The sequence below is a fragment of the Cynocephalus volans genome, chromosome 5, assembly GCF_027409185.1.
Source record: "Cynocephalus volans isolate mCynVol1 chromosome 5, mCynVol1.pri, whole genome shotgun sequence".
In the NCBI taxonomy this organism is placed as follows: domain Eukaryota; kingdom Metazoa; phylum Chordata; class Mammalia; order Dermoptera; family Cynocephalidae; genus Cynocephalus; species Cynocephalus volans.
In genome coordinates, this window is record NC_084464.1 from 55,187,347 (window position 1) to 55,212,975 (window position 25,629).

Here is a 25,629-nt window from a genome sequence, read left to right on the forward strand (position 1 = left end):
TCTAGTTTGGAAGTAACTTAAAGATTGTTTCACAATGAAGAAAGGAAGAAAGGTCAAAAACTGAATGGATATAGAACATTGGGAAGAGATAGGGAATCTTGTGTGGTCAAACTGACTAAAACTGAATACATTTATTATAAGGCTTTTACAATGAGCCTTAATACCAAAAAGTACACTGGTGCAAAACTAGAATTTGGCCTTCTATTATTTTATTGCGACTGGCCGGTACAGGGATCAAACCCTGGACCTTGGTGTTGTCAGCACCACGCTCTCACCAACTCAAGTGAGCTAACCAGCCAGCACCCTGTGATCCTCTTTAATCAAGTGTTTTAAACCTTTTGACAGTTTTGACAACTTCTCCAAATCAAATTCTATATTAAGTCTTTTTCTGACCTTGCGTTAATTTTGGGATTTTCCAGATAGGCCCCTGGAATATTTATTTATTTGTTTTTATTGAAACAGTTGATTGTACATATCTGTGGGGACTAGAATATTTCTTTTCTTTTCTTTTTTTTTTTTTTTTTTTGGCAGCTGGCCAGTAAAACCCCTGAAATATTGCAAAAGAATTTGCAAAATGGCTTTTTTCATTTTTGTTTTTCTTGGCAAGTTTTATTGTGAGTTTTTCTAATTATGAAGCAAAATTTCTTTTCTCCACCATGCTTTATGTATTTAAAATTGATGTGAGTTATTATGTCAAGAAACTGATCTATTAAAGAAGTAATTGGCCTTTCTGAGCTGATTTTTCCATCTTTTGTAATTATCTTTATTAAAAAATTGTACTTGAAAAAAAAGAATTTGGGACCGGCCCCGTGGCTCACTTGGGAGAGTGTGGCGCTGGGAGCGCCTAGGCGGAGGGTTCGGATCCTATGTAGGGATGGCCGGTGCGCTCACTGGCTGAGTGCGGTGCAGACCACACCGTGCAGAGGGTTGTGATCTAAACTAATTAGGCTTATTCAATATGTTAAATTATATGAGAACCATTGTCAAATAATAAGTGATGCTAAACCTTTAACATATGGATATATGTTATTAATATAAATGTTCTGGAAGTTGTATGAAATTCCTAGAAATCTGATATGTCCTAGCACAATGTTTTCAGTCATAATTCTAGTTATCTTTAAATATTGTATGTTACAGAAATAATGAAATTTCCATGTCAATTGCATTGTAGCGAACTCTCATCTGATCTTTATCAAGGCCATTTTAAGTCTTTTTGCCATCCACAGATAGTTATTATTTTATTCCAATGCTTTTCTGAAAGTTTTTGCAAGCAACTATAATCCTGAAGTGTTGTATCTTCAAGGAGATTCATGGAAAGAACTCTGACAAGTACAGGTTTCTGATAACTTTAAGATCATACTGTTTGACTGGATTTAAGGAAACTTTTTCAAAATTTGGTAAAGTACTCTTTTTGTAAGCAAAATGAAAACATTTACTTTTTCTCTCAACCTGATGCCTCCAGAACTCAGAAACTATTAGTGAATATTTTTATTTTCATGGCAATATAGTTGTTTGTACAAGTTCAATGAAAATCTGTTCTTTCTTACAGGACACAATTGGAAATATTGGTTATATTACCAAGGCTTTGAGTAGAATGTCACATTTTTAAATATGCATAGAATCAGATGTGACCAGACAGTTTTAAGGAACTAAGATTGACTTTATGGAGCTAGTAAAAGCCCCTTGGGAGGGAAAAAAACTGGCCAGGTACCTTACACAGATGGTTCCCTTACATGGTTGCCTTACAGATGAGTAAAGAGTGTCATTTCCTGGCAGGCCCATAAAACTCAATGTATTTTGGGAACCTCAAAAAAGGAAATCATGGGCTGGCTGGTTAGGTCAGGTCAGTTAGTTAGAGCATAACCTTGTAGTACCAAGGTCACAGGTTCAGATCCCCAAACCGACCAGCTGCCAAAAAAAAAAAAAAAAAAAGGAAATCACCCAAATCTATAGGTATTGCAAGAAGTCTAATGAGAAGTCCTTGGCATAGCTTTCTAGCCTTGAAAAGCTTTTAAAAGCCTAGTCTGAGATTCCTTATTTAAAGTTCCAGCAGGGGGGCTGGCTGGTTGGCTGTGTTGCTTAGATTGCAGTATTGTAACACCAAGGTTAAGAGTTCAGATCTCTGTACCAACCAGCCACCAAAAAAGAAAAAAAAAGCTTCCAGAGAGCCTACATTGTCAATCACTATTCTTGCTGAACTTATGTACTCAGGCTAAGTTTAATGAACTAGATTTATTTCTAATAAATTAGTCTTACTGTGATTATTTTTGGTAGAAATGGGAGTAAATGCAGAGAGAAAAATTATGTTTCAGTAGAAAACTATAATGCTTCCATTATTAGATTTTAGTTCTGTTCTTTGAAGTTTTATTATCTACCTATAAACTGGACTAGATCCTGAATTCTTCTAGTTTCCTCCAATATCTGGCTATGACCCTCCAAACTAATATTTACAATTTTTCACACCCTTCTGACTTGGAATCACTAAGAACAAAAACTGCCCTTTCACTGAAGCCCTGTGTTAGAGGATGAACAAAACCAACACCATTTTGTGCCCTGCCTGCCATGTTGACTTCTGTTTAGCCTCATTCCTTTGTTTCACTGACCAGTTATACCTTAACCTTTAAGAGAGCTGTAAAAGGAAAATAGGTTTCAGGGAGTGAGTGATTCATTACAGCAGGTAGCATCAGTGGTCTGAGCACTAACATCACAAGACCCCCTCTACCTCATGAATCACAAGACACTTAGTGAATGATGTTGTCAATTTATTTTTCTTAAGATGTTTCCTTGAAGTTATTCTTTTTTTTTTTTTAAAGATGACTGGTAAGGGGATCTTTACCCTTGACTTGGTGTTGTCAGCACCATGCTCACCCAAGTGAGCTAACCGGCCATCCCTATATATGGATCCAAACCCGTGACCTTGGTGTTATCAGCACCGCACTCTCCCGAGTGAGCCAAGGGCCAGCCCTTCCTTGAAGTTATTCTTAGTAACAGGAGCTTTTGCTATATAAACGTTGTCTAAATGCAGAGAGAGCAAGCGCTCATCTGCTCATCTGCTGACCTCTGATTCTTCCCTTCTTCCAACTTTCCTATGTGTATCACCTTCATTAATAAATATCTTTGTATATCTCTGAATGGACCTACCCACTTCCTTCTTTGGTCTCAAGGTACCCTCTCAATTTGGAGGACGTTATACTTTAACCCCCTTCTCACACGCACTGTAAAATGAAGCTGGATGACTTCATACAAACTGCAGAGAAATCATCACAATGGCTCCTGTATGGATAACCTTCATGCCTGTTGCTGTGTGGTCCACTCAGAATCACCAGAGACATTCAGATTGCAGAAGATGCTTTGAGCCCAACATCTAGAAATCTCAACTTCCTGCCCTCTGGACTCAGAAACTGGATTATAACTTTTGTTTTTCTTTTGTTTCCATAGAAATACCTCTTCAGAGATGGCTGGTGCCTCACTTGAGAAAGTGTGGTGCTGATAACACCAAGTCAAAGATTCAGATCCCCTTACCGGCCAACTGCCAAAAAAAAAAAAAAAAGAAAGAAAGAAATACCTCTTCAGTGGGTCATAGGACAATCTACAAACCCAGTTTCTTGACTGTGATATTTTTTGGAGAAGTTTCAGATGGGGGAACACTGGGGCTCAGGACACACTATCCTACAATATGACTATAGGAGACCAGAATATGCCACTCTAAAATATACGTCTTTGGCATATTGATTATTTTGAGTTGGTTATTTTGAGAAACTGCAGAAATGAGGGGAGTAGTTCTAAAAAGTTTCCCTTTTGTGAAGGAAATTTACACAAAGGAAATTTTCATTAGTAAAAATATCGGTAGGGCTGGCCAGTTAGCTCAGTTGATTAGAGTCTAGTACTGATAAAGATATCTGTATTAGAAAGAGAGCTGCTCTAAGACAACTTTTATCACCTGCTAGACTTTTATCTACATAACAAGGCAATCTCTATTGACCACACATTTCTTCCCCTCCCTCACCCATAATTTGTCTCCATCCTCCCTCACCCCCAAATTCTGAGCTCCTATTCCTTTTTGTAGCTTAGGATGGTATTTAAGTCCCAATCATCTAGATGCTACTTGCAGTCTCATATTTTTGTGGGACTCCTGTGTGTACATATATAATTAAAGTTGTTTTTCTCCTGTTAATTAGTTTTATGTCAATTTAATTCATAGACCAGCCAAAGAATCTAGAAAGATAGAGGGAAGCAATATTTTTCCTCCCCTACAGTGCAAGGCCCTGAAGCAGAGTTAACTGTGCCCTGAGACACAGTTAAGGAACAGCAAAGAGGCCAGTGTGGCTGGAGCAGAGCAAGAGAAGCAAGCATTAGAAGTTGAATCAGAAAGCTAAAGGAGGGGCCGAGCCCGTGGCTCACTTGGTAGAGTGCAGCGCTGGGAGCGCTGCGACGCTCCAGCCGCGGGTTCGGATCCTATATAGGACTGGCCGGTGCACTCACTGGCTGAGTGCCAGTCACGAAAAGGACAAAAAAAAAAAAAAAGAAAGCTAAAGGAGGTCAGATCACCCAGGGCCTTGTAGGTTAGAGTTAGAACCCTTGACTTTAACTCTGAGTGAGATGGGGGCCATTGGACAGTTGAAGCAGAAAAAGGACAAGATCTGATTCATGTTTTATAAGGATCATTCTGGTTACTATGTAGAAAAGAGAAACAGGAATTCTAGGTGGTTACTGCAATAATTCTGGTGAAAGATGACAGATGCTCAGATGACAGTAGTCATGGTGGTATCAGTGACAAGTGGTGAAATTCTGATTATTTTGAAAGTACAGCCACCAGGATTTGCTAATGTGGGTGGTGAACTGTGATAGGAAGAAAGGAATCAAGGATAACTTCTATGATTGTATTAGTTTGTTTAGTTTATTAGTTCATTTTATTAGTTTGTTGTATTAGTTCAATTGATTGTAATTTCTATGATTGATTAGTTTGTTCTGTGTTGCAATAACAGAATACTTCAGACTGGGTAATTTGTAAAGAAAACAAAATTTATTGCTTACAGTTTCTGAAGCTGGGAAGTCCAAAGTCCATCTGGTGATGGCAACAGTGAACCAAGGGTCTCACATTGCAAGATGGTGGAAGCAGAGAGAGCAGAGAGAGCAAGAGAGACTCTCCTAAAGCTCTCAGAACCCATCCCTGACCACCATTTTAAATCCATTCTCTGCTGCACAGTCCTACGATCCAATCTCCTCCTCAAGGCTCCACCCTTCAATTACCATAACAAGATTTTCCACCCTCTTAATAGTCACAGTGGGGGCTAAGTTTCTAATACATAAAACCTGAGGGACATAATTCAAGCTTCAATGAGTTTTGGGGGGACATCATTCAATCCACTACAATGATTTTGGCCAGAGTAACTAGAAAAATACAATTGCTACTTACGGATGGGAAAACCTGGGAACAGGACAGGTCTGGGGGAAGATCAGAGCATTTCTCTGCTGTGTGACTCTGAGTGAGGTGCTTAGTCACCCTGAACCTCATTTTCCACATTTGTACAATGGTTATAAATAATCGTTCCTCTGTAAGGTGGTGGTGAGAGTTGAGTGAGATGATGAACTCAGAGGCTTGGCACACATGTATACTCAATACACGTCCCACCCATAGCCCTGGGATAGCACATGGCCTTCGCACCTCCTCATGAAGCAACTAGAAGGAGAGAAAAGCTATCTATAAATCTATACGCTCTAGCTCCTGTATCATTCTTCCTCTGCGTAGAAGTGGGACAGGTTGTTTTGAACCTGTAAGTTTTCTTTCTTTCTTTTTGCTTGTTTTTGTTGGCTAGACGCTATGGGGATCCCTTGACCTTGGTGTTACAAGTCTTCACTCTAACCAACTGAGCTAATCGGCCAGCCTCTGATCTTGTAAGTTTTCTCTCTTCAATGCTTTGATGGTGATGGAAATAATAATGATACTGACAACTGGTGGTGAAGATGATGATAAATGATGATATTCCCAAGGCTTTAAATTTTACAAAACACTTCATGGCCATAATCTCATCTGAGTCCAGCAAGAAAGGAATTATACCCATTTTATGAAGTAGGATAATGAGGTAATAAAATAAATAAGTAAGTAAATAAATCAATAAAACCCAGGCTATAAACCCATTGAGATATACCTGACTACCTCATGGAACCTTATTTAATCTGAGGAGGGAAAAGTGGCTGGAAAAGAGGGAGGGGCCCTGAAGTGGGCATCCCTCTTCCTGTCCCTGAGTGGGAATGCCACCCAGCTGTGTCCAACTGTGTCCAACTATGAGATGGACTATGCCTCCACTCCTCTGCCCCAAGAAGGCCCACAATTGCCTGCCAGGCCCTAGTCTCCCTGTCTTGGCCGCTCTGAGCATGCCTGATGCTCAGATGTATGTCAGGGCTGCAGCCGTACTGCTTTGGAGATCTGGGCAAGAGGGTCTCATACATTGCCCCATTCCAGTTACTCCTCCCAGTTACTCCCAGCTACTGAGGTAACAGAGGAGGAAACTGAAGCCCAGAACAGTCAACATGCTGGAGGTCACACAAGTAGAAAGTGCAGTCTGGGTTCCAACTCTGAGGTCTGTACACAGCAAGGGGAATTCCTGCATACGCTCCCTCCTCCCTTCTCCTCTCAGACTGGAAGAGGGGGCCAGCCCAGCTGTCCCCTCCCCTCAATATACCAGGTGCCAGAACACAGCTGTCTCTTCATTGTTCCTCCCACCCAGGCAAGCTGTAAAGGGTGGGGCTGAGCTGGGTTGGGTTACCCTGTGTTGGATCCAGTGAGGTTATCTCCATTGAAGGCAAATCCAGCCAGACATTGATTCTGAGCAGCAGTTCTGACTGGTGAGAGTTGCCACTGATCGGTGGGAAGGGCGGCCTGGGAGGGTAGCGTCAGGTCAGGGTGGATCAAGAGCCCATAAAAGAAAAATTAGAATTCTCTGGAGAAGAACTCCTGCTAGATTGGAGGAGAAGGGCTGGGGAATGCCAGGGGGATGGAGAGTGTGCAAGAGGAGGGAGTGATTAAAGGAAAGGAGGGTCCAGGGAACAACAGGAGTCACTAGAGGCTGGGAATGTCAAGCTGTGGGTTCTAGCTCTGGCTTTACTCTTGCCTTGGCTCAGTCTCCCCATCTGTGCTATGACGAGAACTCTTATGCCCCAGCTACCTTGCCAAGAGAAAGGGATCCACAAAAACAAAAATGACCCATAAATTGAGGTTTGGAGAGCATGAAGGGAAGGGGAACTCCTGCCCAGCTCGTGTTTTTGCCAGGTGAAGCAGGAGCAGGAGGTGCAAGCCTAGAGCCTTGGTTGCCTTCACAGGCGCTGACCCTGCCATGCCCGCTCCGCTGCTCCCGCTGCTGCTGCGAGTGCTGCTGTCCCGCCTGCTGCTGCCGGCTGCCCGCCTGGCCAGCCACTACCTCCTATCCCTGCTGCGCCGACTGGCCCGCCGCCTGGGCTCCCAGGACATGCGAGAGATTTTGCTGGGCTGTCTGCTGTTTGTCCTCAGCCAGCGACACCCGTCAGATGCTGGGGAGGCCTCCAGAGTGGACCGCACAGAGAGGAGGGAGAAGTTAGGTCCCCAAAAGTGAGGCCACGAGTCCTGGCAGCAGCTGTATCCATTGAAACGCTTTCTTTTGGAGTAGGACAGACCTGGCACCAGCACTGGCTGCAGCCTGAGCAGTGGGCAAAAGATACAGGGGGACTGAGCATGAGAGGCATCTGAACAGGACATGCCTCCCCCTCCCAGCAGAAAGGTCTTTTTGGAAAGATGTCCTGTGTCTAGCAGAAAACTGATCACTGCCTCTCCTTCTGCAGTTGCTCCCAAAGACCTCTCCTAAGCACTTCTGGCCTCAGCGGGGAGGGGAACTGACCTCCCTCAGGCAAAAGAGGACATTGAGGTCCAGTGAGGGACAATGCTTATTAACCTAGGGACAAGTGACTATTTAGCTGAGAGGCGAGATGTGAATCCGGACTGTCTGTCCTCCAGACTCAGGCCCTACCTCAAAATAATAAGAGCTTGGTTTCCTATAGAGGCTGACTTGCCCCCAGAGCCAGCACACAGCAAGTAATCAATAAATATTTGATTTGAATTTTTGGGATGCCTTTGAAAGTCTTATCACTCACACTCATGCCTTGCAAGACAATTTAACCTGGCCAGGCAGTGGGGGAGGGAGGGACAAGAGGACAACCGCAAGGATTTCTTTTGCTACCTATTCCATGGTCTCAGTCCTCACAGTCTGGAAGTTGTTTCCGGTGTCAGTCAATATGTCACACTGTGACCCAGTAATGGCTTGAGTCTGTCTTGGAGGAAGGTTGGCTGGCTAGCTCACAGTAGGGAGGAAAATGTCCTTGAGCTAGTTTGGAGCGTTCTCAGCTAGTGGTAGTGAGAAGAGGGAGATTTGTTTCCTAAAGAATCCTGGGGCAGCCACTGAAGTGAGCAGTTACATGAATTTATGCCCTTAAAGGGACACTCCAGCCTAGAAGAGATCTTTGCTGGGGCGGGGGGTTGCCATGAAGAATTCACTTCATTACTACACTCTCCCCAACGGGAGGCCCCTTCAGGGGTCAAAAAAGAGCAGTTAGACATATTTGCATCCCAGCGTCCGGATAATTTGCTTATCATTCCTATGCAATAATCCTCCCTCCCTCAGTGAGTCTTGGGCTCTAGGTTCAGAGGATAGTGAGGAATACAGGACCCTGTCGGGGTCCCCATCCTGTTCCCACACCCATCAGAAGCCTGGGACGGAGGAACAAGTGAGACCAGAGCTGTGCACCCCACCCCAGCCCTGCAGGGCTTTCCGCCAGCACCCCACCCCACCCCCGCACTATCTGCTTCTTCCCAGAGTCCTCAAAAGGGGCGGAATAAAGGAGGTCCCAGCCCCTGGCCCCCTCACCCCGTCCCGCTCCCGACCGTGGGCGCCCAGAGACCGCTGCCGCGCGGGCCGCCCTTCCAAGGCGCGACGGGTCCCTCCGGTCCCGACCGGGCCTGCTCCGGCCTCCCTTCCCGCCGGGCTCCCTTCCCGCTGGCCGGATAGAGCCGGCCGCGGAGCGCGGGGCGGGCGCCGGGATCGCCCGTTGCAGCCCCGCTTCCGCCGGGCGGCAGAGACCGGTCAGCCCCGGCTCTGGCTGCACGCTCTGCAATGGCTACGGCCCCAGCCTCTAGGTGAGAAGACCAAGCGGGGGGCCCGGGAATTTCCGTTCCGCCCCCGAGTCCGGATGCCCCCTCCAAAGTCTCAGCAGGCGCGCGGGGAACCGAGGCTGCGGAGAGGGCCCAGCGGGGTGGGGGCGGGGTCTGCGCGGCTCCCACGCTGCCGGGCGCCGCCGGTAGGGTGACGTGCCTCGGTAGGATCTACCAGTGGAGTCGGCATCTTCGGTTTCTGGAGGAGGAGATACTTTTCTGGAACTTGAAGGCCTCAGTTAGGTGACCGCCTCTCCACACACATACACACAACCCCAATTCCCCTACCAACCACTCACGAATGCCCCCAACGTCAGAGACCTGCCCAGAGCAGACAGTAGGGGGCAAAGGTTTTAGAAATTAGGCTAGACCTAGCCCAGATTTAGTGAGCAAAGAATTAAGTCTTGAACCCAGACCCAGTACCTACCCTGTGTACACACCTGTCTTTACTTAAAATGTTGATGTTTTATTCATCATGGATTTTTTGCATTAACTTGGATTTTAAAACATTGTATTAAAATTTATCTTTATTACTGAGTTTTTTGGCACCCCCTTAAACTTTGCATCTCAGGCAAGTTCCTCACTAGCCTCTCCCTAGTCCCAACCTTGCCACAAGACCATGGAGATATAGTCACAAACATGACTGAGAACATAGACTGTCATGAGACGAGTGCTGGTGACAAATCCCCAGGCCAAGCAAACATGCTTCCAGCAAACATAGGTGGCTTGTTGGTGACAACTGAGAGGACACAGGCCCAAGGGGGATAGGACTGCCTGTGACGTGGGAAGGCATGCCTGGGGCCTGAGAGGGGGAGGAGGGAGTCTGGGGTAAACCATAGTCCCATATAGGGTGGGGAGCAGGGGTGCAGCTAGACCAGCCCTTCCCACTCCACCCCACCCCCGTAACAGGAACCTGTGGGACCCTAGGGAGGAAGAGATCCATAAGACTGGGCCGAGGGTAAAGAGGACTGGCTGGGCCTGTGTAGAAAAATTCTGGACACAGGCCTGTGTGAGTTGGGGCTCCTGGGGCTGTCCACCAGAAGGCCCTGGCACCCAGCAACTATCTCTGCCTGGGAAGGTGGCTCTGGAGGGAATGGTGTAGGAGCTGGCTGGGGCCCAGGCAGGGTGAATGCCAGATGGGCTTCTCTCCAACAATAACAGCCCTGTCTGCTGCCACATGCTGAGCAGCCAGGCCCCCGCAGGGTGGGGAGAGGAGAGGAACCAGCCCTCCCCAGTCTGGCCTGGGATCCTCACCACTTCCCTCCAGTTTCCATCCATTCCTAGCCCCCTTTGCAAACCACTGCAGCCACTGGCGCCCGGTGGATCTGTCTGACCACTAGGCCTGCCACCCCCACAGGCCCAGAAACCCGGAAAGCAAGGCGGGGAGAGAGGCAGGGGGCCAAGGAAAAGGGGAGATGAGGACTAGGAGAGGAAGAGAGAGAGAGATTGGATAAACACGAGGGCAGGAATCCGGGGGTTGTGGACAGACATGAAGCCACTCTCAAGACATGGGGCAGTGCCTGGAAAAATACCACTCAAACCCATCTTCCTGCCCTGTTTGGTTAGGGCTGAGGAAGGATGTGTGTCATCTCTGTGGGGTGTGGAGCCGAAGGCTGGGGACACCACTTCTGGACTAGCTTCTGGTAGGGAGCCAACTGATCCTGAATAGAAAATCTACCTCTCTCCTCAGGGCCCATTTCACTTCTCTGTGGAGAGGGTGTGACTCTGACTTCTCCCTGTGATGTTAGTACTGCTAATTGTTAATTAGTGTCTATGGCTTCTCTAGGGAACAGGTCTCTAGGGTAGTTGGGGGTGGGTAGGATTGGATTTTCTCTCCTCAGGACCTCTCCAGCCTGAGTACTGCTGTAGGGGCAGTGAATGACAACCTTCCCCATCTACTGTCCCCCAAAAGAGGGAATCCTTCCCCCTACCTTGGAGGTACATAATGGACCAACCTCCTCAGCATGCCCACCCCCTCCTCCTCTACCAGAAGAGGATGTGGAGCTAGATCAGCAAGGCTTCCGCCTCAGGAATATCTCCCATCTGGGACAATAGGATTCATTCAGGATGTAAGGCTATGCCTGGCTTTTTCTCTTCCCATCCCGAGTTATGCCTCAGTTTAACAATGTGCTGGATTTAGAAAGGGTGAAACATGAGGGGGCTGCAGGGTGTGCCTCTTCCCCCCTCCACACACACAGAGTCACACCCCTTCCCCCAAGTCAAAGTTGTAGGTGTTGTGGTGCTTGTGCAGCTGTGACCAGGAGGGTAGTGTCAGGGGTGGGGAAACGCACCATGCAGGTCAGGAACAGTTAAGTCGAGGGCGGGGGTGGGGAGGAAATCCCACCAGGGGATAGGGGGTAGGGGACAGAAACAGTCTTGAAGGAAGAGAAAAGGAGTAGGGGTTTTGAAAGGAAGAAGGTGGCATTGAAGGGGGGGGACCCCTGGAAAGAAAAAAAGTGCAGTGTGGAGGATAGTGGCGTGGGCGGGGCTTGGGAGAGCTAAGGGATCGTCTAAGGTGGAGCGTGCACGGGGGGAAGGGCGACGTCGGGCCTGTCAGAGCAGAGGGTCTGTGGATGGGAGAGTCCTGATGGATGGATCCTTGGAGTTTACGTAGCCCCAGCGCGGAGGAGACTAGGGGTACCCATGTGGGTCTGTACCATCCAGTATCCTGAGCCCCATGATGGGCAGGGTTTGGTGCGGCAGGGCCCAAAGAGGTCCTATCTACAGAAATAACGCGACCAGGCGGCCCTAGGGCCGCAGTGTCCGGGGATGGAGGTCCCAGTGCGCCCGGAGCTGCTGTGGGAGGGGCCGGGGGCGGTGCTGAGGGCGCGCGGGCGGGGGGCGGGCCCAGCGGGGGGCGGGCCCAGCGGGGGGCGCGTTTGAATGTGCTCGGGCGGGCGCGGGAAGGTGCCGAGAGAGCGTGCGGATCTCAGCCCCGGAGGAATACGTCCTCAGGAGGTGCTGCCGGGGGTCGGGGTCGGGCTGGGGACTGCCGGGGCGGAAGGTCCCACTTCCCGCTTGCCACGAGGGCAGGAAGGTCCGGCCTGACAGCTCCGCGGCCTGGAGCGGGGACGCCGGGCGGGGCCCCCGCTTTCTCCGCGCCGAGCGTGCGGAGCCGCGTAGCACGTGGCGCGCAGGGGCCGGAGCGCTGGGGGACCCCGGGGGACCAGGACCCGAGCGGAGCGTGGGCGGCCTGGCTCCCGGGCCTAGAAGCGGCTGTCTGCACGCCAACCTCCACAAGGGGCAGGAGAGTGGTCAGTTTATCCCGGTAGATCTTGTTGTTGGCAGAGGGGAGCGGCCGCGCCACTGACTGCGCTGGGTGAGGGGGATGGGGTGGAGGGACGCGCATGGAGGTGGGGAGGTGTCTCTTTAAGTCCTGTCTTTTTACTGACTCGTGTCCCTGGCCTCCCCATCTTGGGCGCGTCCTCATTTACTCATTTACTATTAATCTGAGTGAAAGGACAAGGAGCCACACCCCAAGTTTTCTTACCAGAGTAGGGCGACGGTGAGTGAAGGCTTGTTCCACTCCTGCCTCTCGCCCTTCCCCGAGCCTCTCTCCAAACCTGTAGCCGCCCCTTTGCCCACTCTTCTCGGTAACATCCAGACCCTTCGACTTGTTCTCCTGTCTGTGTGAACTCTCCGTGCCAAGGACGTGTGTGCGACGGGGTGGGGGGGAGGAGGTGCCTTACCCCTGACACTCACGTCAGGCTGGGAATAATCTTGGCCCCCACCTTATTTTTTCCCTTTAGTTGGAGCAGAGTTCCCCCCACTTTCTAGGCTACAGGGCTAACTGGGAAGCAGCCTGTATACCACCTCCCCCATAAGAAGGAGCCTAGAATAAGCTGTACATTGAGTTTGAATTCGGGCTCCCCGACTCATTAGTTCTGTGATTTTAGGCAAGTGACTCAACCATTCTGAACCTCAGCTGGCCCCATCTGTTCATTGGAAACAATCTAGTACTAGTTTATGGGTGGTTGTGAGGTAAAGAGGGGGGATCTGCAGGGAGTGGCTGGCCGCATATGGCATCCTGGGGAGTAGAGACTTTGATGCTATTGAAAGGAGGCTTAGAAACTGGAGTGCATAAGAGGTGTTGGTGGCCTGGGGGCAGGGAGTATTCGATTTGGTCGCTACTTTCAGGGCCCCATGTCAGCAAGCCAAGGCATGGCTGGAGGGACACCAGATGCTCTGAGCTGGTATCAGACCCCTGGTTACTGCTGGGCAAAGGCAGACAAGAACAAAATGCTTAGGGTGGCAGCTGAATGTTAGGATGTGGGAAGGAGGAGGGGGCTGCCCATGGAGTTGAATTGTGCCCAGGCCTGGGGTGGAGACTGCTGAGAACAGAGAGAGCGGAGGGCTAACTGGGGAGAGGGAGGACATAAATATTTCTCTATTCTCTTAAGTCTGAGCCAGTTTTACTGAGGGGAAAGGGACTAGACTCCCCACCCCAGTCTCCTGCTGGTTTGAACGCACCTGCAATTAACTGCCCAGGAACCTTGCCTGTGGGAGTGGAGGGTGGGTTGGATCCCTCCTACTGAATTGAAAACCTGAGACCTGAGCCTTCTCTCCCACCCCACCCCAGCAGAGCCCTCTTGCCCCCATCCCTCCAGAAAATGTAAATACTGTGGTTCATCACTGTGTTCCAGGGCCTAGAACAGTGCCTGGCTAGCATGAAGAGGTCCTCAGTAAATATTTGTAGAAAGGATGATTGAAAGAAGCCCTTTGCTTCCATATGGAGGTGTGTGGTTCTGCTCCTCCCTTTCCTGCCCCACCCAGGTGTGAGTTGGGGGGCTGAGGAAGACCTCTGGAGAGTGGAGTTTACCTAGGGCAGATTGAGGGGTGGAAAAGCCCATTGAGGGTCTCAACATGCCCAGCTTTGTCTGTCTGTCTCCGGAGCATGGGCTGTACCTGTGAGACAGATGCAGTGCCTCAGCTCCCCTGCTGAGACTCCTTGCTGTCTTATCTCCCGAGCTACGGGGGGTGGATTTTTATCTCCTAGTGGTTGTGAAGCTTCTCAGAATGGGGCCCTATGAGGCCTGATATGCCATGTGCCACCATTTCCATTCTGGACTCTCACCCAGGAGCCTGTGGACAAGGCAGGCCAGACCCTGGGCTAGGGCCAGCCACCTCATAGGGACTGTCCAGGCCCCCTCTGCTCCGACCCTTCTGCTGGCCAGTCTGGGCATCTGGTGAGTACCAGGACAGGAAGGGTGGTGAAGACTGTCCACATAGCCCAAACAGTGAGGGGTCCCAGAGTTAGGCCCACGTGTGCAGGATGTGCTCATGCATGCATGCCTGGCATCCCCTGCCATCAACAAGAAAGCTGTTTCATCTGCTGCACAAGTGAGGAGCAGGAGAGGGACACTGAAGGGGGGCTAGGAGCTTTGGGACTACACAGTTAGGGCATAGGCTTCCATTTTTCCCTTCAGGGACCCTCAGAAAGGGGAAGAGGACAGGAGCCTGGGGCTGAGTCAAAGAGGAACTAAGGGGGAATGAAGTGACTACCCTAAGGCCAGGACTGGAGGTTGGAGGAAGGGTCAAGCTAGGCCATGGGAAGGGCTGTGTCCTCACGTGCATGGTGAAATATTTTCCTGGAAAACTGGCCAGGAACTAGGAAGCCTGTGGGCAGTAGCTGGAAACAAAGAAAGGTTAAGGTGCCACCAGAAGAGAGGCTGGAGTCTGGGGTGCCTCCAGGAGGGGACAGGCTTTCCAGAACCCACCCTAGCCGTGAATCCAGGGGCTCCCCAGGGCAGGTGGAGAGATCCAACTTGGCAGAGAAGGACTGAAGAGGCCTCTCTGGCTTGGCTGCAGTCATCGTCCCCGTTGTCGCTGCTCCTGCAGATGTGCTTGCTTCCTGCCCTCCCTCCTGTCCTCCCCCTTACCCTTTGCTCTGTCTCCTCCACTTTGTTTTTCTCCTCCTGGTCCTCCCATTGTCTTCACTGTCCCTGACCCCTCTTGTCCCCTTCCCTGGCTTCTTTGACTGTCTTTCCCTCCCTCTCAGTCATACTTCCTCCTCCTTCCCTCCTGCTCTCCACCCTGTCCTGTTTCCCAGCTTCTAAACTGCTTCGGCTGCTGGATAAAAATAGCGGTGGCAGCGGCCAGGCCGGGAGCCAAATAGAATCTTAGCAGGCCTTGGGAACCCAATAGGACTTGCATGCTGGGCTAGGGGCTCAAGTTGAGTGGTCCTGAGGGGCAGGGCCCAGAGGGGTCCTGCTGGACTCTTTGAGTTTGCCTGCTCTGTCTGTCCTGCCCCCATTGCCTCTCAAGAGTCTAAGGACGCCTGTGGGGAACCAGGGCCTCATACTGCCTCTGCCCCCAGCAAGCGCCAGAGGGAGGGAGCTATCAACCAGACAAAACCAAGAACACCGTCACCATGACAACCAGTCACCAGCCTCAGGACAGGTACGGGACAGAGGGAGGAATGGAGGGACGGGGAGGGCATACCTGGGCTGGGGATCCAGAGAATGCATCTCCAGGGGTCTGGGTGCAGTGTCCTTTGGAATTTGTGGTTGCCACTGCTGCTGGCTTTCCAGCAAGGTAGTTATGAGTCAGGTCTGCAACAGGGGTGGGGACCAAGCATGCCTTGGCTGGGTGCTGGCTGGGGTGTCTGCATGCAGGACCAGTGTGGGTGGGCAGCAGTCCCTCCCTGGCCTGTCAGTGTTTCCACTGCTGCGCTCCAGCCAATTTGCAGCTTCCGGCTCCTCCTGCCATCACTGTGGGGAAACACTTGACAGCGTCCCTCATTCCAGAGCACATCTGGTAGAACTGCCCTCCTTCAGGGCTGCCCTGGGGCCTCTGCCTCAGAAAACCCTGTCCCACCCCGGTCTGTGATCTGACCTTCCTCTTACTTCCTGCACCTCTGGAGCTTCTAAACTTCCTCAAGGAAGACTTGCAATTATGATTGTGATTATGTGTTTGGAGGAAGAGGCTGTAGCTTAATTCATCTTCTCCAAGGGGTCTGGGACCCAGGAAAGTTAGGAAGTAATGTCTGGGGTCCAAAACTCTTCCTAGATGTCACACTCTGTCCTTCTCTCCGACTTTGGCCTCTGAACCCCTCACATCTCCCCTGGCCACCCCATCTCCCTCCTGTGCCGGAGGCTACGGAACTAGGCCACTTCCAGCTGTGTTGCCTTGAGCACTTAGCTTGATCTCTAATGATCTCTGGGACCATTCCCTCACCTGTAAAATAGAGGTGAGAATATCTACTCTGCAGGTGTTTATGGGGGGGGGGGGGAATTGAAGGAGGCATGGTAAGTGCAGGCCCAGGGTGGTTCCCTGCCTATTCTCCATTCCCAGGCCACCTGCCGGCACTCCCCCACCCCCAGCCTCACCTGTGCTGTGGCAGTCCCCAGCCCTCGCCCATCTCCATCTTCCTTGTTGCACTGCTTCCTCATTTCCCAGCCCTACCTCTGACCCTCTGTCCTGTGTGACCTTGGCTGGGAGGTTTCCCCTTCATTCCAGGCCTCTGAACCAAGCTTTAGGTTCTCTATTCCAGGGGGAGTATATGAGAGAGGTGGGAGTCTGCAGTTGTAAGCACTCAGTCCTGCCCACTTGGGGTGCTCCCCCAGGCCCTACCTGTGTGAGGGAGACCTGCTCGTGGTCCAGGCCCTGCATTCTGACCATACCTGCCTCGCTACTGCCTTGGGCTTTTTTCCTGCCATCTCTGGAGAAAGCTAGGTTGGTTGTGGGGACAGCATGGCAGATGCAGCTGGAGATCTCAGCGGAAGGGGCTGGGGTCACTAAGCTGTAGGCAAGGCCTACCTGTCCCAGACAGGCCTTGAGGTGTGTAGGACCTGTGGCATCACCCTGGCCAAAGCTGGGCAGCCCATAGTTACACTCTGGGGCCCAGATTGTGTTCCAGTGGTCTGACACCTCCTGGTCTGCCCTAGGAGGTGTGACCTACAAAGCCAGTTCTGTCTGAGCCAGGAAAAAACAGCTCAATTTCCCTCACTTCCCAGTCGCATTCAGGCACCTCACCCGCCTGCCTGCCCCACTAAGTCCGGGAATTGTGTGGGACTTTCTTGACCTCAGAATCCTCTTGGGGGAGGGGGGAACACAGGGTCCCTGCCCAGTGGCATAATCACTTCCAGCCTGCCTGGAGGGAGTGGAAGACACTTGCTGTTTACTTTCTCACTCACCCGCCCACACCCAGCCCTTCAGCAAGATTTCCAGAACTATCTCCAGATGTGCGGGTCACGCTGGTTCCCAGTCTGCAGGGTCCCCCAAGTCATCCAGAGCTGAGAACCAAGGTCCTGTCAGCCATGCGGTTCAGTCCTGCGTCCCTGACCTTCTTCCCCCTCGACTCTGTCATGTGCCCTTTCCCCTATCCCAGGACACCCTCCTCCCCCACCAATACAGCCCTGGGAGCACACACGCACATGGACAGAAACAGATGCCTGGTGCCCTGGGACAGCTGGAGAGACTGAAGGGCAGGGAGGGAGTGCTTCCCCAGGGTTGATCTCTGGAAAGGGGGTGGGGTGATGGGTCATTTGGCCCCTCTTTCTTCCCCCATTCCAGATACAAAGCTGTCTGGCTTATCTTCTTCATGCTGGGTCTGGGTACGCTGCTCCCCTGGAATTTTTTCATGACAGCTACTCAGGTGAGGCTGGGGGGACTGGGCTCCCGGGGGCACATCCACTGGGCATGCAGGTCCTGGCTCTGTACCTGTGGGCCCAGGGATAGAGATTTCAACACTCCTCTCTGCAACCCCCACAGTATTTCACAAACCGCCTGGACATGTCCCAGAATATGTCCTTGGTCACTGCTGAAGTGAGTAAAGACATCCAGGCCTCAGCTGCCCCCGCAGTCCCCTTGCCAGAGCGGAATTCTCTCAGTGCCATCTTCAACAATGTCATGACCTTATGTGCCATGCTGCCCCTGCTCTTCTTCACCTGCCTCAACTCCTTCCTGCATCAGAGGTGAATGCCCACCTCTCCCCAGCTGGCCCAGCCTGGTCCCCATGACCCTCACTGCCTCCTGCACCCCCTGTGCTGAGCCCAGGAAGGTGATGGGCTTGCCCACCCTTCTCTGCTACCCTGGGCCTTTCCTGGCAGGATTCCCCAGTCTGTACGGATCCTGGGCAGCCTCATGGTCATCCTGCTGGTATTCCTGATGACTGCCATCTTAGTGAAGGTGCAGCTGGATGCTCTGCCCTTCTTCATCATCACCATGCTCAAGATCACACTCATTAATTGTAAGTGGGGTTGGGAGGAGGCCTGTGGGCTGAGACCTTACACCTACCCCACCCTTCTTTCAGGCCCACCCTCAGCCAGAGAGGAGCCCATCCCTTCCCCGGAAGGGAATGGATGCCATGGGCAGTTGGGATTCAGAGGCCTGAGCAGGCCAGGACCAGGGTCAGGAGTGGGGGCAGAGAGACAGTGTCAAGACTCTGGGAATAAGGCAGGAATTACAGGGGCCTGTTTTCCCATGGACCTCCCCCCGCCCCCAACAGCCCCAGCTACCCTGCTGACGCCCTCCCTGTTCCCCAGCATTCGGTGCCATCCTGCAGGGCAGCCTGTTTGGTCTGGCTGGCCTCCTGCCCGCCAGCTACACGGCCCCCATCATGAGTGGCCAGGGCCTGGCAGGCTTCTTCGCCTCGGTGGCCATGATCTGCGCCATTGCCAGTAAGTCCTATCGTCCACCTGCCTAGTGCCCTGGTGGTTGCAGGGAGAAAGGGTGGGGCCTGCCTCTGATCACTGACACTGTCCACCCCAGGTGGCTCGGAGCTGTCAGAAAGTGCCTTTGGCTACTTCATCACAGCCTGCACTGTTATCATTTTGACCATCATCTGTTACTTGGGCCTGCCTCGGCTGGTGAGCAAATGGAGGAAGCTGAGGTTTGGGGCGTGGGTGTCCGGGGTTCCAGACCCAGAGGGGTTCTGAGAGTGAAACCCAGGGGAGGTGGGAGTTCTGGATAGTCTGCCTCTGAATCCACCTCCCCTGTCTCCTTTACTTGATAGGAATTCTACCGCTACTACCAGCAGCTCAAGCTCGAAGGGCCTGGGGAGCAGGAGACCAAGTTGGACCTCATCAGTAAAGGTCTGAATAGCCTGAGGAAGCTACTGTGCAGGATGGCCTGCCAGGCAGGGGGCAGCGTGGCAAAGAGGACAGAATGAGCACGCTGTTAGCTGGAGAGGGCCAGCAGGGAATAAGGTCTGGGAAAGATAAAATGGGGGGAGACCCTGGATGACCTTGAACACCCGAAGTGTTTCTACTGAAGTTGGTAGGAAGCAATTTCAGATTCTTGTGCAGGGAAAAGCATGACCTGAGGCTTCTGGGAGAGATCAGGCCCCAGGGGACTTGATGTGGGGCATTTGGAGGGGAGGGTGGGGCTTGGTGTTAGGGTGTGGCTGTGGACTGGTTAAGGGGGGTGTCCACCTCCAACTAACCCCAGCCCTTTTGGGGAATGTTTGTGTCATCTCCTGTTGCTCTGACCTCACAACTTGAAGATCCTTCTACAACCTCTCGCTCCCCAGAAGAGCATCCAAGAGCAGGCAATGAGGAGTCCAGAGTTTCAGCCCCCAACTCTCAGCCCACCAACAAAAGCCACTCCATCAAAACCATCCTCAAAAATGTATGTAGGGTGGGCTGTACCCTCCCCCTGCCACCCATCTCTCTGAAACTGGTCACTCTCCTGGATTCTTTCTTGTGTGTGTGTGGTGGAGATTGTTGGTTCTTTAATGCCCAGCCACTGTGGAGACACAGTGACCTGAATGAATCCCCCTCCCCTTCTCTGCAGATCTCAGTCCTGGCTTTGTCTGTCTGCTTCATCTTCACGATCACCATTGGGCTATTTCCTGCTGTGACCGTTGAAGTCAAGTCGAGCATTGCGGGCACTAGCGCCTGGGGTGAGGGTGCCACGGGTTCCCAGGATGGGGCACAGCAGGACTGGGAGTGGGAGAATCAGGGAGTCTGGCTTGCCTTCTCCCCAGCTGGATCCATTTGCCCTTCCCTGGGCTGGAAGTATCTTCTCCGTTTTACAGATGGGGAAGCTGAAACCCATTGAGGGTCAGGGTTGCTATGTCTGCCTCTCTGAGCCTGATAACCATCCTCTAATCTTCTCCTCTTCCAGAACACTACTTCATTCCTGTGTCCTGTTTCTTGAATTTCAATGTCTTTGACTTGCTAGGCCGGAGCCTCACAGCTGTGTTCATGTGGGTGAGTGGAAGAAGGGGGCATCAGGCCCGTGTGGGAGGGAAGAGTCTAGCCTGAGACAAAAGGGAACCGAAGAAAGTATGGTGGTAAGGGGACCATTTTTTAAAAAGTTCGAGACATAATTTATGTACACTTAGGTGTACGAGTCTTAAGTGTACAAATTAATGAATATACACATATGCACACCAGATCACGACATAGGACATTTTCAGCATTTCAGAAGGCTCTACTGTATACCCCCCAATCATTGCCCTTCTAAAGGTATCCAGGCCTTAAGGTTTCAATCCAGGTTCCAGGGGGCCCTAAATGGGGGTCTGGCTGCGGCCTGGGGGCTGGCCTGGGCTAAGGAACCTGGTACCTGCAGCCTGGGAAGGACAGTCGCTGGCTGCCGGGCCTTGTGCTGGCCCGCCTGGTGTTCCTGCCCCTGCTGCTGCTGTGCAACGTCCAGCCCCGCCAGTACCTGCCTGTGGTTTTTGAGCACGATGCCTGGTTCATTGTCTTCGTGGCTGCCTTCGCCTTCTCCAACGGCTATCTCGCCAGCCTCTGCATGTGCTTTGGGCCCAAGTGAGTGGGACCTGGGAGTGAACCTGGTGGCATTGGGCATGGTCTAGAGGTCCAGTGGGGGATACTCAGTAGAGGGAGAGGGCAAGAGACTCCCTGGTCCTAGAGCTGAAAGGAGAGGGCACCTAGGCTGAGGGAATAGTGACAGGTAGTGGGGGTGGGGTGCCCAGGCTAACTTAGGCAGAGATGGGGGAGGGGGCTCTGTGGGGAGGGTAGAAGGCAGCCTGTGTACACAGTTCCCCAAGGGGAAAAAGCCAGGTTGAGCTTAGGAAAGTAGGATGGGTTGGTCAGCAGAATTAGGTTCTCAGGCAAGTCTCTGCACCCCAACCCTCCTTCCACCCCAGATGCTAGGGCAGGGGCAGGGGCCGTCCTAAGGTAGCCTTGCCTTCTCTCCTCTAGGAAAGTAAAGCCAGTCGAGGCGGAGACAGCGGGAGCCATCATGGCCTTCTTTCTGTGTCTGGGCCTAGCACTAGGGGCTGTCTTCTCCTTCCTGTTCCGGGCAATTGTGTGACCATGGATGGACAGAAGGACTGCACTTTTGCCCACTTGCTTCCTGCCCCTTCCTTCTCTTACCAGGGATGGGCAGGGTTGGTCTGGAGGTGTTCTCTTCCAACCGACTTCTGCTTTCTCACAGTCTGTGCTGGGCCCGGCTGTCCAGGCCCTGGGGAGGGAGCCTCTGTGGATGGGCATTGGGGACATTGTGGGCTTGAAGGTCAGGGTTGAGGGAAGGGGCTCAGTGTCTGCATCTGCTTGAATCCCTCCACACTTGGCTCTGACTGATCCCTGCTTGAGCAGAGCAACAGAAGCTCCTGGGCTCTGTGTATGTGTGTGTGTGTGTGTGTCTGCCTGTACCAGGAGTGGGTAAGGGCCAGTACTGATCGTTGTATGGTCTGATCGTTGTATGGTCTGATCTGATATTTCCCCTCCCTCCTTCTCCCCGTGTGCTCTCCCCCCCCAGCTCCCCACATCTAGTTCCTACCCTACAAGGTGCATGATGCACCTTGTACAGTTGCCACTTTACTGCTTTTTTTTAAAATACTTGGCAGAAACCAGGTGCCTTCAGAGCCTCTCTGGTTAAATTTTTTTTTTTCTTTTCCTCTGTGGCTTCCTTTGTCTTCTAGCCATGGCTGCATGCTCTGGAGAGGGTAGAGGGCTGACAGCCCGAATGAGAGCATGAGCCAGCTGGGCCTGGGTCCAAGGTGGAGGGGAGGTTAGTCCTCTTGGACTCAGAGGAGCTGCAGTACCCCCTGCTGGGGCAGCAGGGGAGGGACAGGCCTGGAACCAGGACACATGGACTGTTGGCCTAGACCAAGAAAGGGCAAGTTTTTCTCTGCTGCTTCATTCTTTCCTTTGTCTTCATTGCCACTCCCTGCACTCTGTCCTCAGCTGAGGAATGAGCTCTGCAAAACTGGGCAGCTCCCCACCAGCTCCTGGCCACACTCCCACACCACCAGGCAGGAAGAGGCTAAGACCTGAGGCCCAAGGGTTCTCCCCTACCTGGCACCCTGCCCTGACACCAAGCTCAGCCTGCCAGACTTCCTGAGCGACAAGAAGCCTGTGTATCCTCACACTGAAGATGGACCCTCCCCTTTTCAACCTAAACCCTGGCCTGCGGGGGATGGTTTGGTAGGGGACTATGAGAGGGTCTCAGTGGAGGGGCCCTACCATTGGGACCCCCTTAAATGACTTCCTGACTGGAAGTGGAAGCAGAGTCCTGACCATGGTGACCAACCCCCAATGGACCCCAGGCATGGGCTCCTGTCTTGGACTCTTCCCAGAAAGGCAGAAAGTATCTCACACAGCTTGGGCTGCTCACTGATCTCTGAGTAGCAGATTGCTTCAGAGTTGGCACCTCTGTCAGGGCTTCCTCTCTCACCTGAGGTTAATCTAATTGAAGGCTTCAGGCCTCATTAAGGGTTGTAAGACCATGTTTAAGGCTCTGCTGAGCTCTGAAGCCCTAATGGGGTAGTTATGTATACCATTATATTGGAGTGAAGTCCATGTACTAATTTGTTAAACTAGGGTACATATCTGAGGTGGTGGAAAACGAGGTATTCCTTTCCTATCAGGTTCAAAGCTGAGGGGTTTACTGGGTATTCCTCCAGTTTTTGCAGTGCCTTTGGCAGAGAGTTAAGTTGAATATACCTGAGCTCTTTCTGCTGTTCTCACCCTGGGTCCTTCCTGACTTTTCTATTATATCCAAACCCAGAGAACCCTATTGGCTTCCTTCCTCAGCACCAGCATCCCTTCAGGCACCCTGTATTTCTTCCTGAAGTCCTTTCACTCCTGCCTGGCCTTTTGGGACTTCCTCCCAGGTCTCTTCCAGTCCCTCCCACACATGGCCACAAAAAAATCTGAAAACAAATTTAGGGGAATGCTGGTCTCTCTCTGGAGCATACTCCTTTCTCCCCAGGCATTTCTAAGTCCTCCACCAGCAACAGGCAGTTAATGCGGTTTCTTCCTCCTCTGCACCCCAGAGCTTGTGTAGCTTTGTGATTTGTCTTGTCAAGCGCCTATCTTTTCTCCAGCTGCCAGACTTGTTTTGAAGTTATGGTCTACTTACATTTTATTCATGTTTTGCCTTTTCAAACTATAAGTGCTATACCTGGCTTCTAGAGGTACTCAGAATAAGTTCAGAGCATCTGCTTGTCCCAAGGTGGAACTTGTCTGTGCACGCCCGACTCCAGCTGTGTGGTAGCACTCACTGCCTGCGCCCGTGGGGTGGAGATGTGATGTTAAGTAGGTTCCTCTCAACCCCAAAAGTGATTTGAAGGAGGAAAAAAACATTTAGGATACAGTCACTTTCTTCCTTTCTGTACTTAAATTGTTGAAGGAAATTACTGGAGTGTTTTTTTCCCAAAATAAGTTTTCTAATGCAGATGTCAAAACCCGGCAATTTCCTTACTTCATGCCTGTTCTCCTGTCCTCAGTATTTTCACATGTAAACTTAGGGGTGGGGATGGGGGAGGAGGTGTTAGGAAAAGCAGCTCCCAGGTCTCCTGCCTGCTCAACTGCAGTAATGGGTCCCGACCACAAGCGGGCGCTCTGCAGGCAATACCACTCTTGGAGGAAGGGCCTCCTCTACTGCTGCTCGCCACTTCCTCCTAGCACTTTGCTTCCTATAAGGTAGGGAGAGCTCAGCATGGGAATCTGCCAGGTATCCCTGACTGCCATGATTTGCTGCTGGTTATCACCTTCCTTCCATGTGACAATTCTGAAAACTTGTGTATTCAGCCCCTGTCCTCCATGGGGTGGCTGCCACTGCAACACAAATGCCCCTCATGTTTAATCTTTTAAAATGTTGGGGCTTTAAACATTATTGAAAAGCTAAGTGCCCCAGTAAAATCAACAGCATCCTCAAAAATAGAAATGTCTCAGGTATAATCTATGAATTGGAATATAGCTATTTCCTTTTCCATAGGAAAGAGTATGGTGAAGGCAGTATGGGCGGGTGACAGGAGAACCCCAGTTCTTGAAAAAACGAAAACCAAATGGTTCTCAGTAAAACTATGATAGTAATTCAAAATGGATGTGAGTAGAGAAAGGCAGAATCATTTTAAAGGGATAGCTCTGTTGCCTGGCCAGCAAGTGCTGCCTGAAACCTGAATCTTCACCTGCACAGGGAGAGTGGCAGTCTGTGGGAGGTCAGCCAGCAGACCTGACACACAGACCAGGTTGGCAGTGTCCACCCAGGGCCTTGGGGCCCATCTGGTTCTTAGGGCAAGTTGGCACTGAGTATAGAGATGGGCAGTGCCCAAATCCCTTCCCACCCCCCCACCCCCCATAAATGGCTCTATGTCCTAGCTTGTGCCCTGCTTTGGCTGCCATGTGTATTGGGGTCTCCACTTTCTGTAAAATAAAAGCTCCTCCAGCCAATCTCAGCACACTCTGGCTTTCTGTGTGGGTGCTCTCAGGGAGAGGATGTGCCCACTCCGAGCCCTCTGCAGCCTAGGCAGTACTGCTGCTCTGTGGAAACCAGCAAATGGGTACTCTAGCCCCAGACTGCAGGACGAGTGCTCAATGTGAGTCAGCGAGGCCCCAAGAAGGCCTCGGCACGTGACAGCTGCCCTCTTCCAAGTTTTTTTCTGGTGGGGGTCAGGGACGAGACCGGGTTTGGATTCAGACCTGAGATTCCACGTTGGGCCTTCCACGTACCAGCAGTGTGACCCGGCACAAGTCACATTCTCTATGGCTGGCTCCCCATCCTTAAAACGGGATATAATTGTTAAGGAAATCAAAGGCATTCGTGCGGAAGAACCTGGATACATGAGGTGAGGTTCCCCAAGCCACGTGGCGCCACCGATCACTAAATTGAACCTCGGCATGGAGGGCCCCTAATCTACGGTACTCGCTGCCTCTCCTGCAAGCAGTTCGTTTCCCTCCCCCACACCTCCGGTCCCCGGAAGCTTTGAGAACGAAGACTCATTAGCTCTACCTTCAGGCATTTCCATTGTAAGCCACCACTTGGGTCCCTACCTGCTGCGGGCAGCCGAGAACTGCCGGGGCCCAGGCGGGGCCGAACTCTGGAGGAAAGGCGACGGGAGTCAGTGCCCTGCCGAGCCCCATCCCGCAGCAAGGGAGATGGGAGGAGAGTGACGACACGCTGCCCGCGCGCCCCCTAGCGGGAGCACGGCCGAACATCCCCGTGCATTGGAGCCCTGGCGGGTGGGGTACCAGACTGTGTCACACCGACTCCACTGCCCCTGTGTGCGGGTGACCTTGAACCACTTTACGCCTCGG

The 25,629-nt window shown here is 51.7% G+C and overlaps 2 protein-coding genes across 9 annotated transcripts; both read left to right on the forward strand.

Moving 5' to 3' along the window:
* Positions 1-7,328: 7,328 nt before the first annotated feature.
* MYMX (myomixer, myoblast fusion factor) lies at positions 7,329-7,589 on the forward strand. The gene has a single exon (XM_063096063.1). The coding sequence runs from the start codon at positions 7,335-7,337 to the stop codon at positions 7,587-7,589; it is 255 nt and encodes an 84-aa protein (XP_062952133.1). The 5' UTR covers positions 7,329-7,334.
* A 4,459-nt stretch (positions 7,590-12,048) lies between these two features.
* SLC29A1 (solute carrier family 29 member 1 (Augustine blood group)) lies at positions 12,049-24,770 on the forward strand. Of its 8 annotated transcripts, XM_063096443.1 has the most exons (15): positions 12,078-12,136; positions 13,822-13,913; positions 14,257-14,364; positions 15,443-15,577; positions 17,693-17,774; positions 17,891-18,093; positions 18,229-18,368; positions 18,664-18,798; positions 18,890-18,987; positions 19,134-19,212; positions 19,623-19,747; positions 19,913-20,021; positions 20,246-20,331; positions 20,693-20,892; positions 21,289-21,483. In XM_063096443.1, the coding sequence occupies exons 4-15, from the start codon at positions 15,549-15,551 to the stop codon at positions 21,398-21,400; spliced, it is 1,398 nt and encodes a 465-aa protein (XP_062952513.1). In that variant the 5' UTR covers positions 12,078-12,136; positions 13,822-13,913; positions 14,257-14,364; positions 15,443-15,548; the 3' UTR covers positions 21,401-21,483. The 8 variants fall into 8 exon arrangements, with proteins under 8 accessions (XP_062952508.1, XP_062952514.1, XP_062952513.1 ...); XM_063096437.1 differs by lacking the exon at positions 20,693-20,892 and having other exon boundaries at positions 21,289-24,770; XM_063096441.1 differs by lacking the exon at positions 20,693-20,892 and having other exon boundaries at positions 15,495-15,577; positions 21,289-24,770.
* Positions 24,771-25,629: the final 859 nt, after the last annotated feature.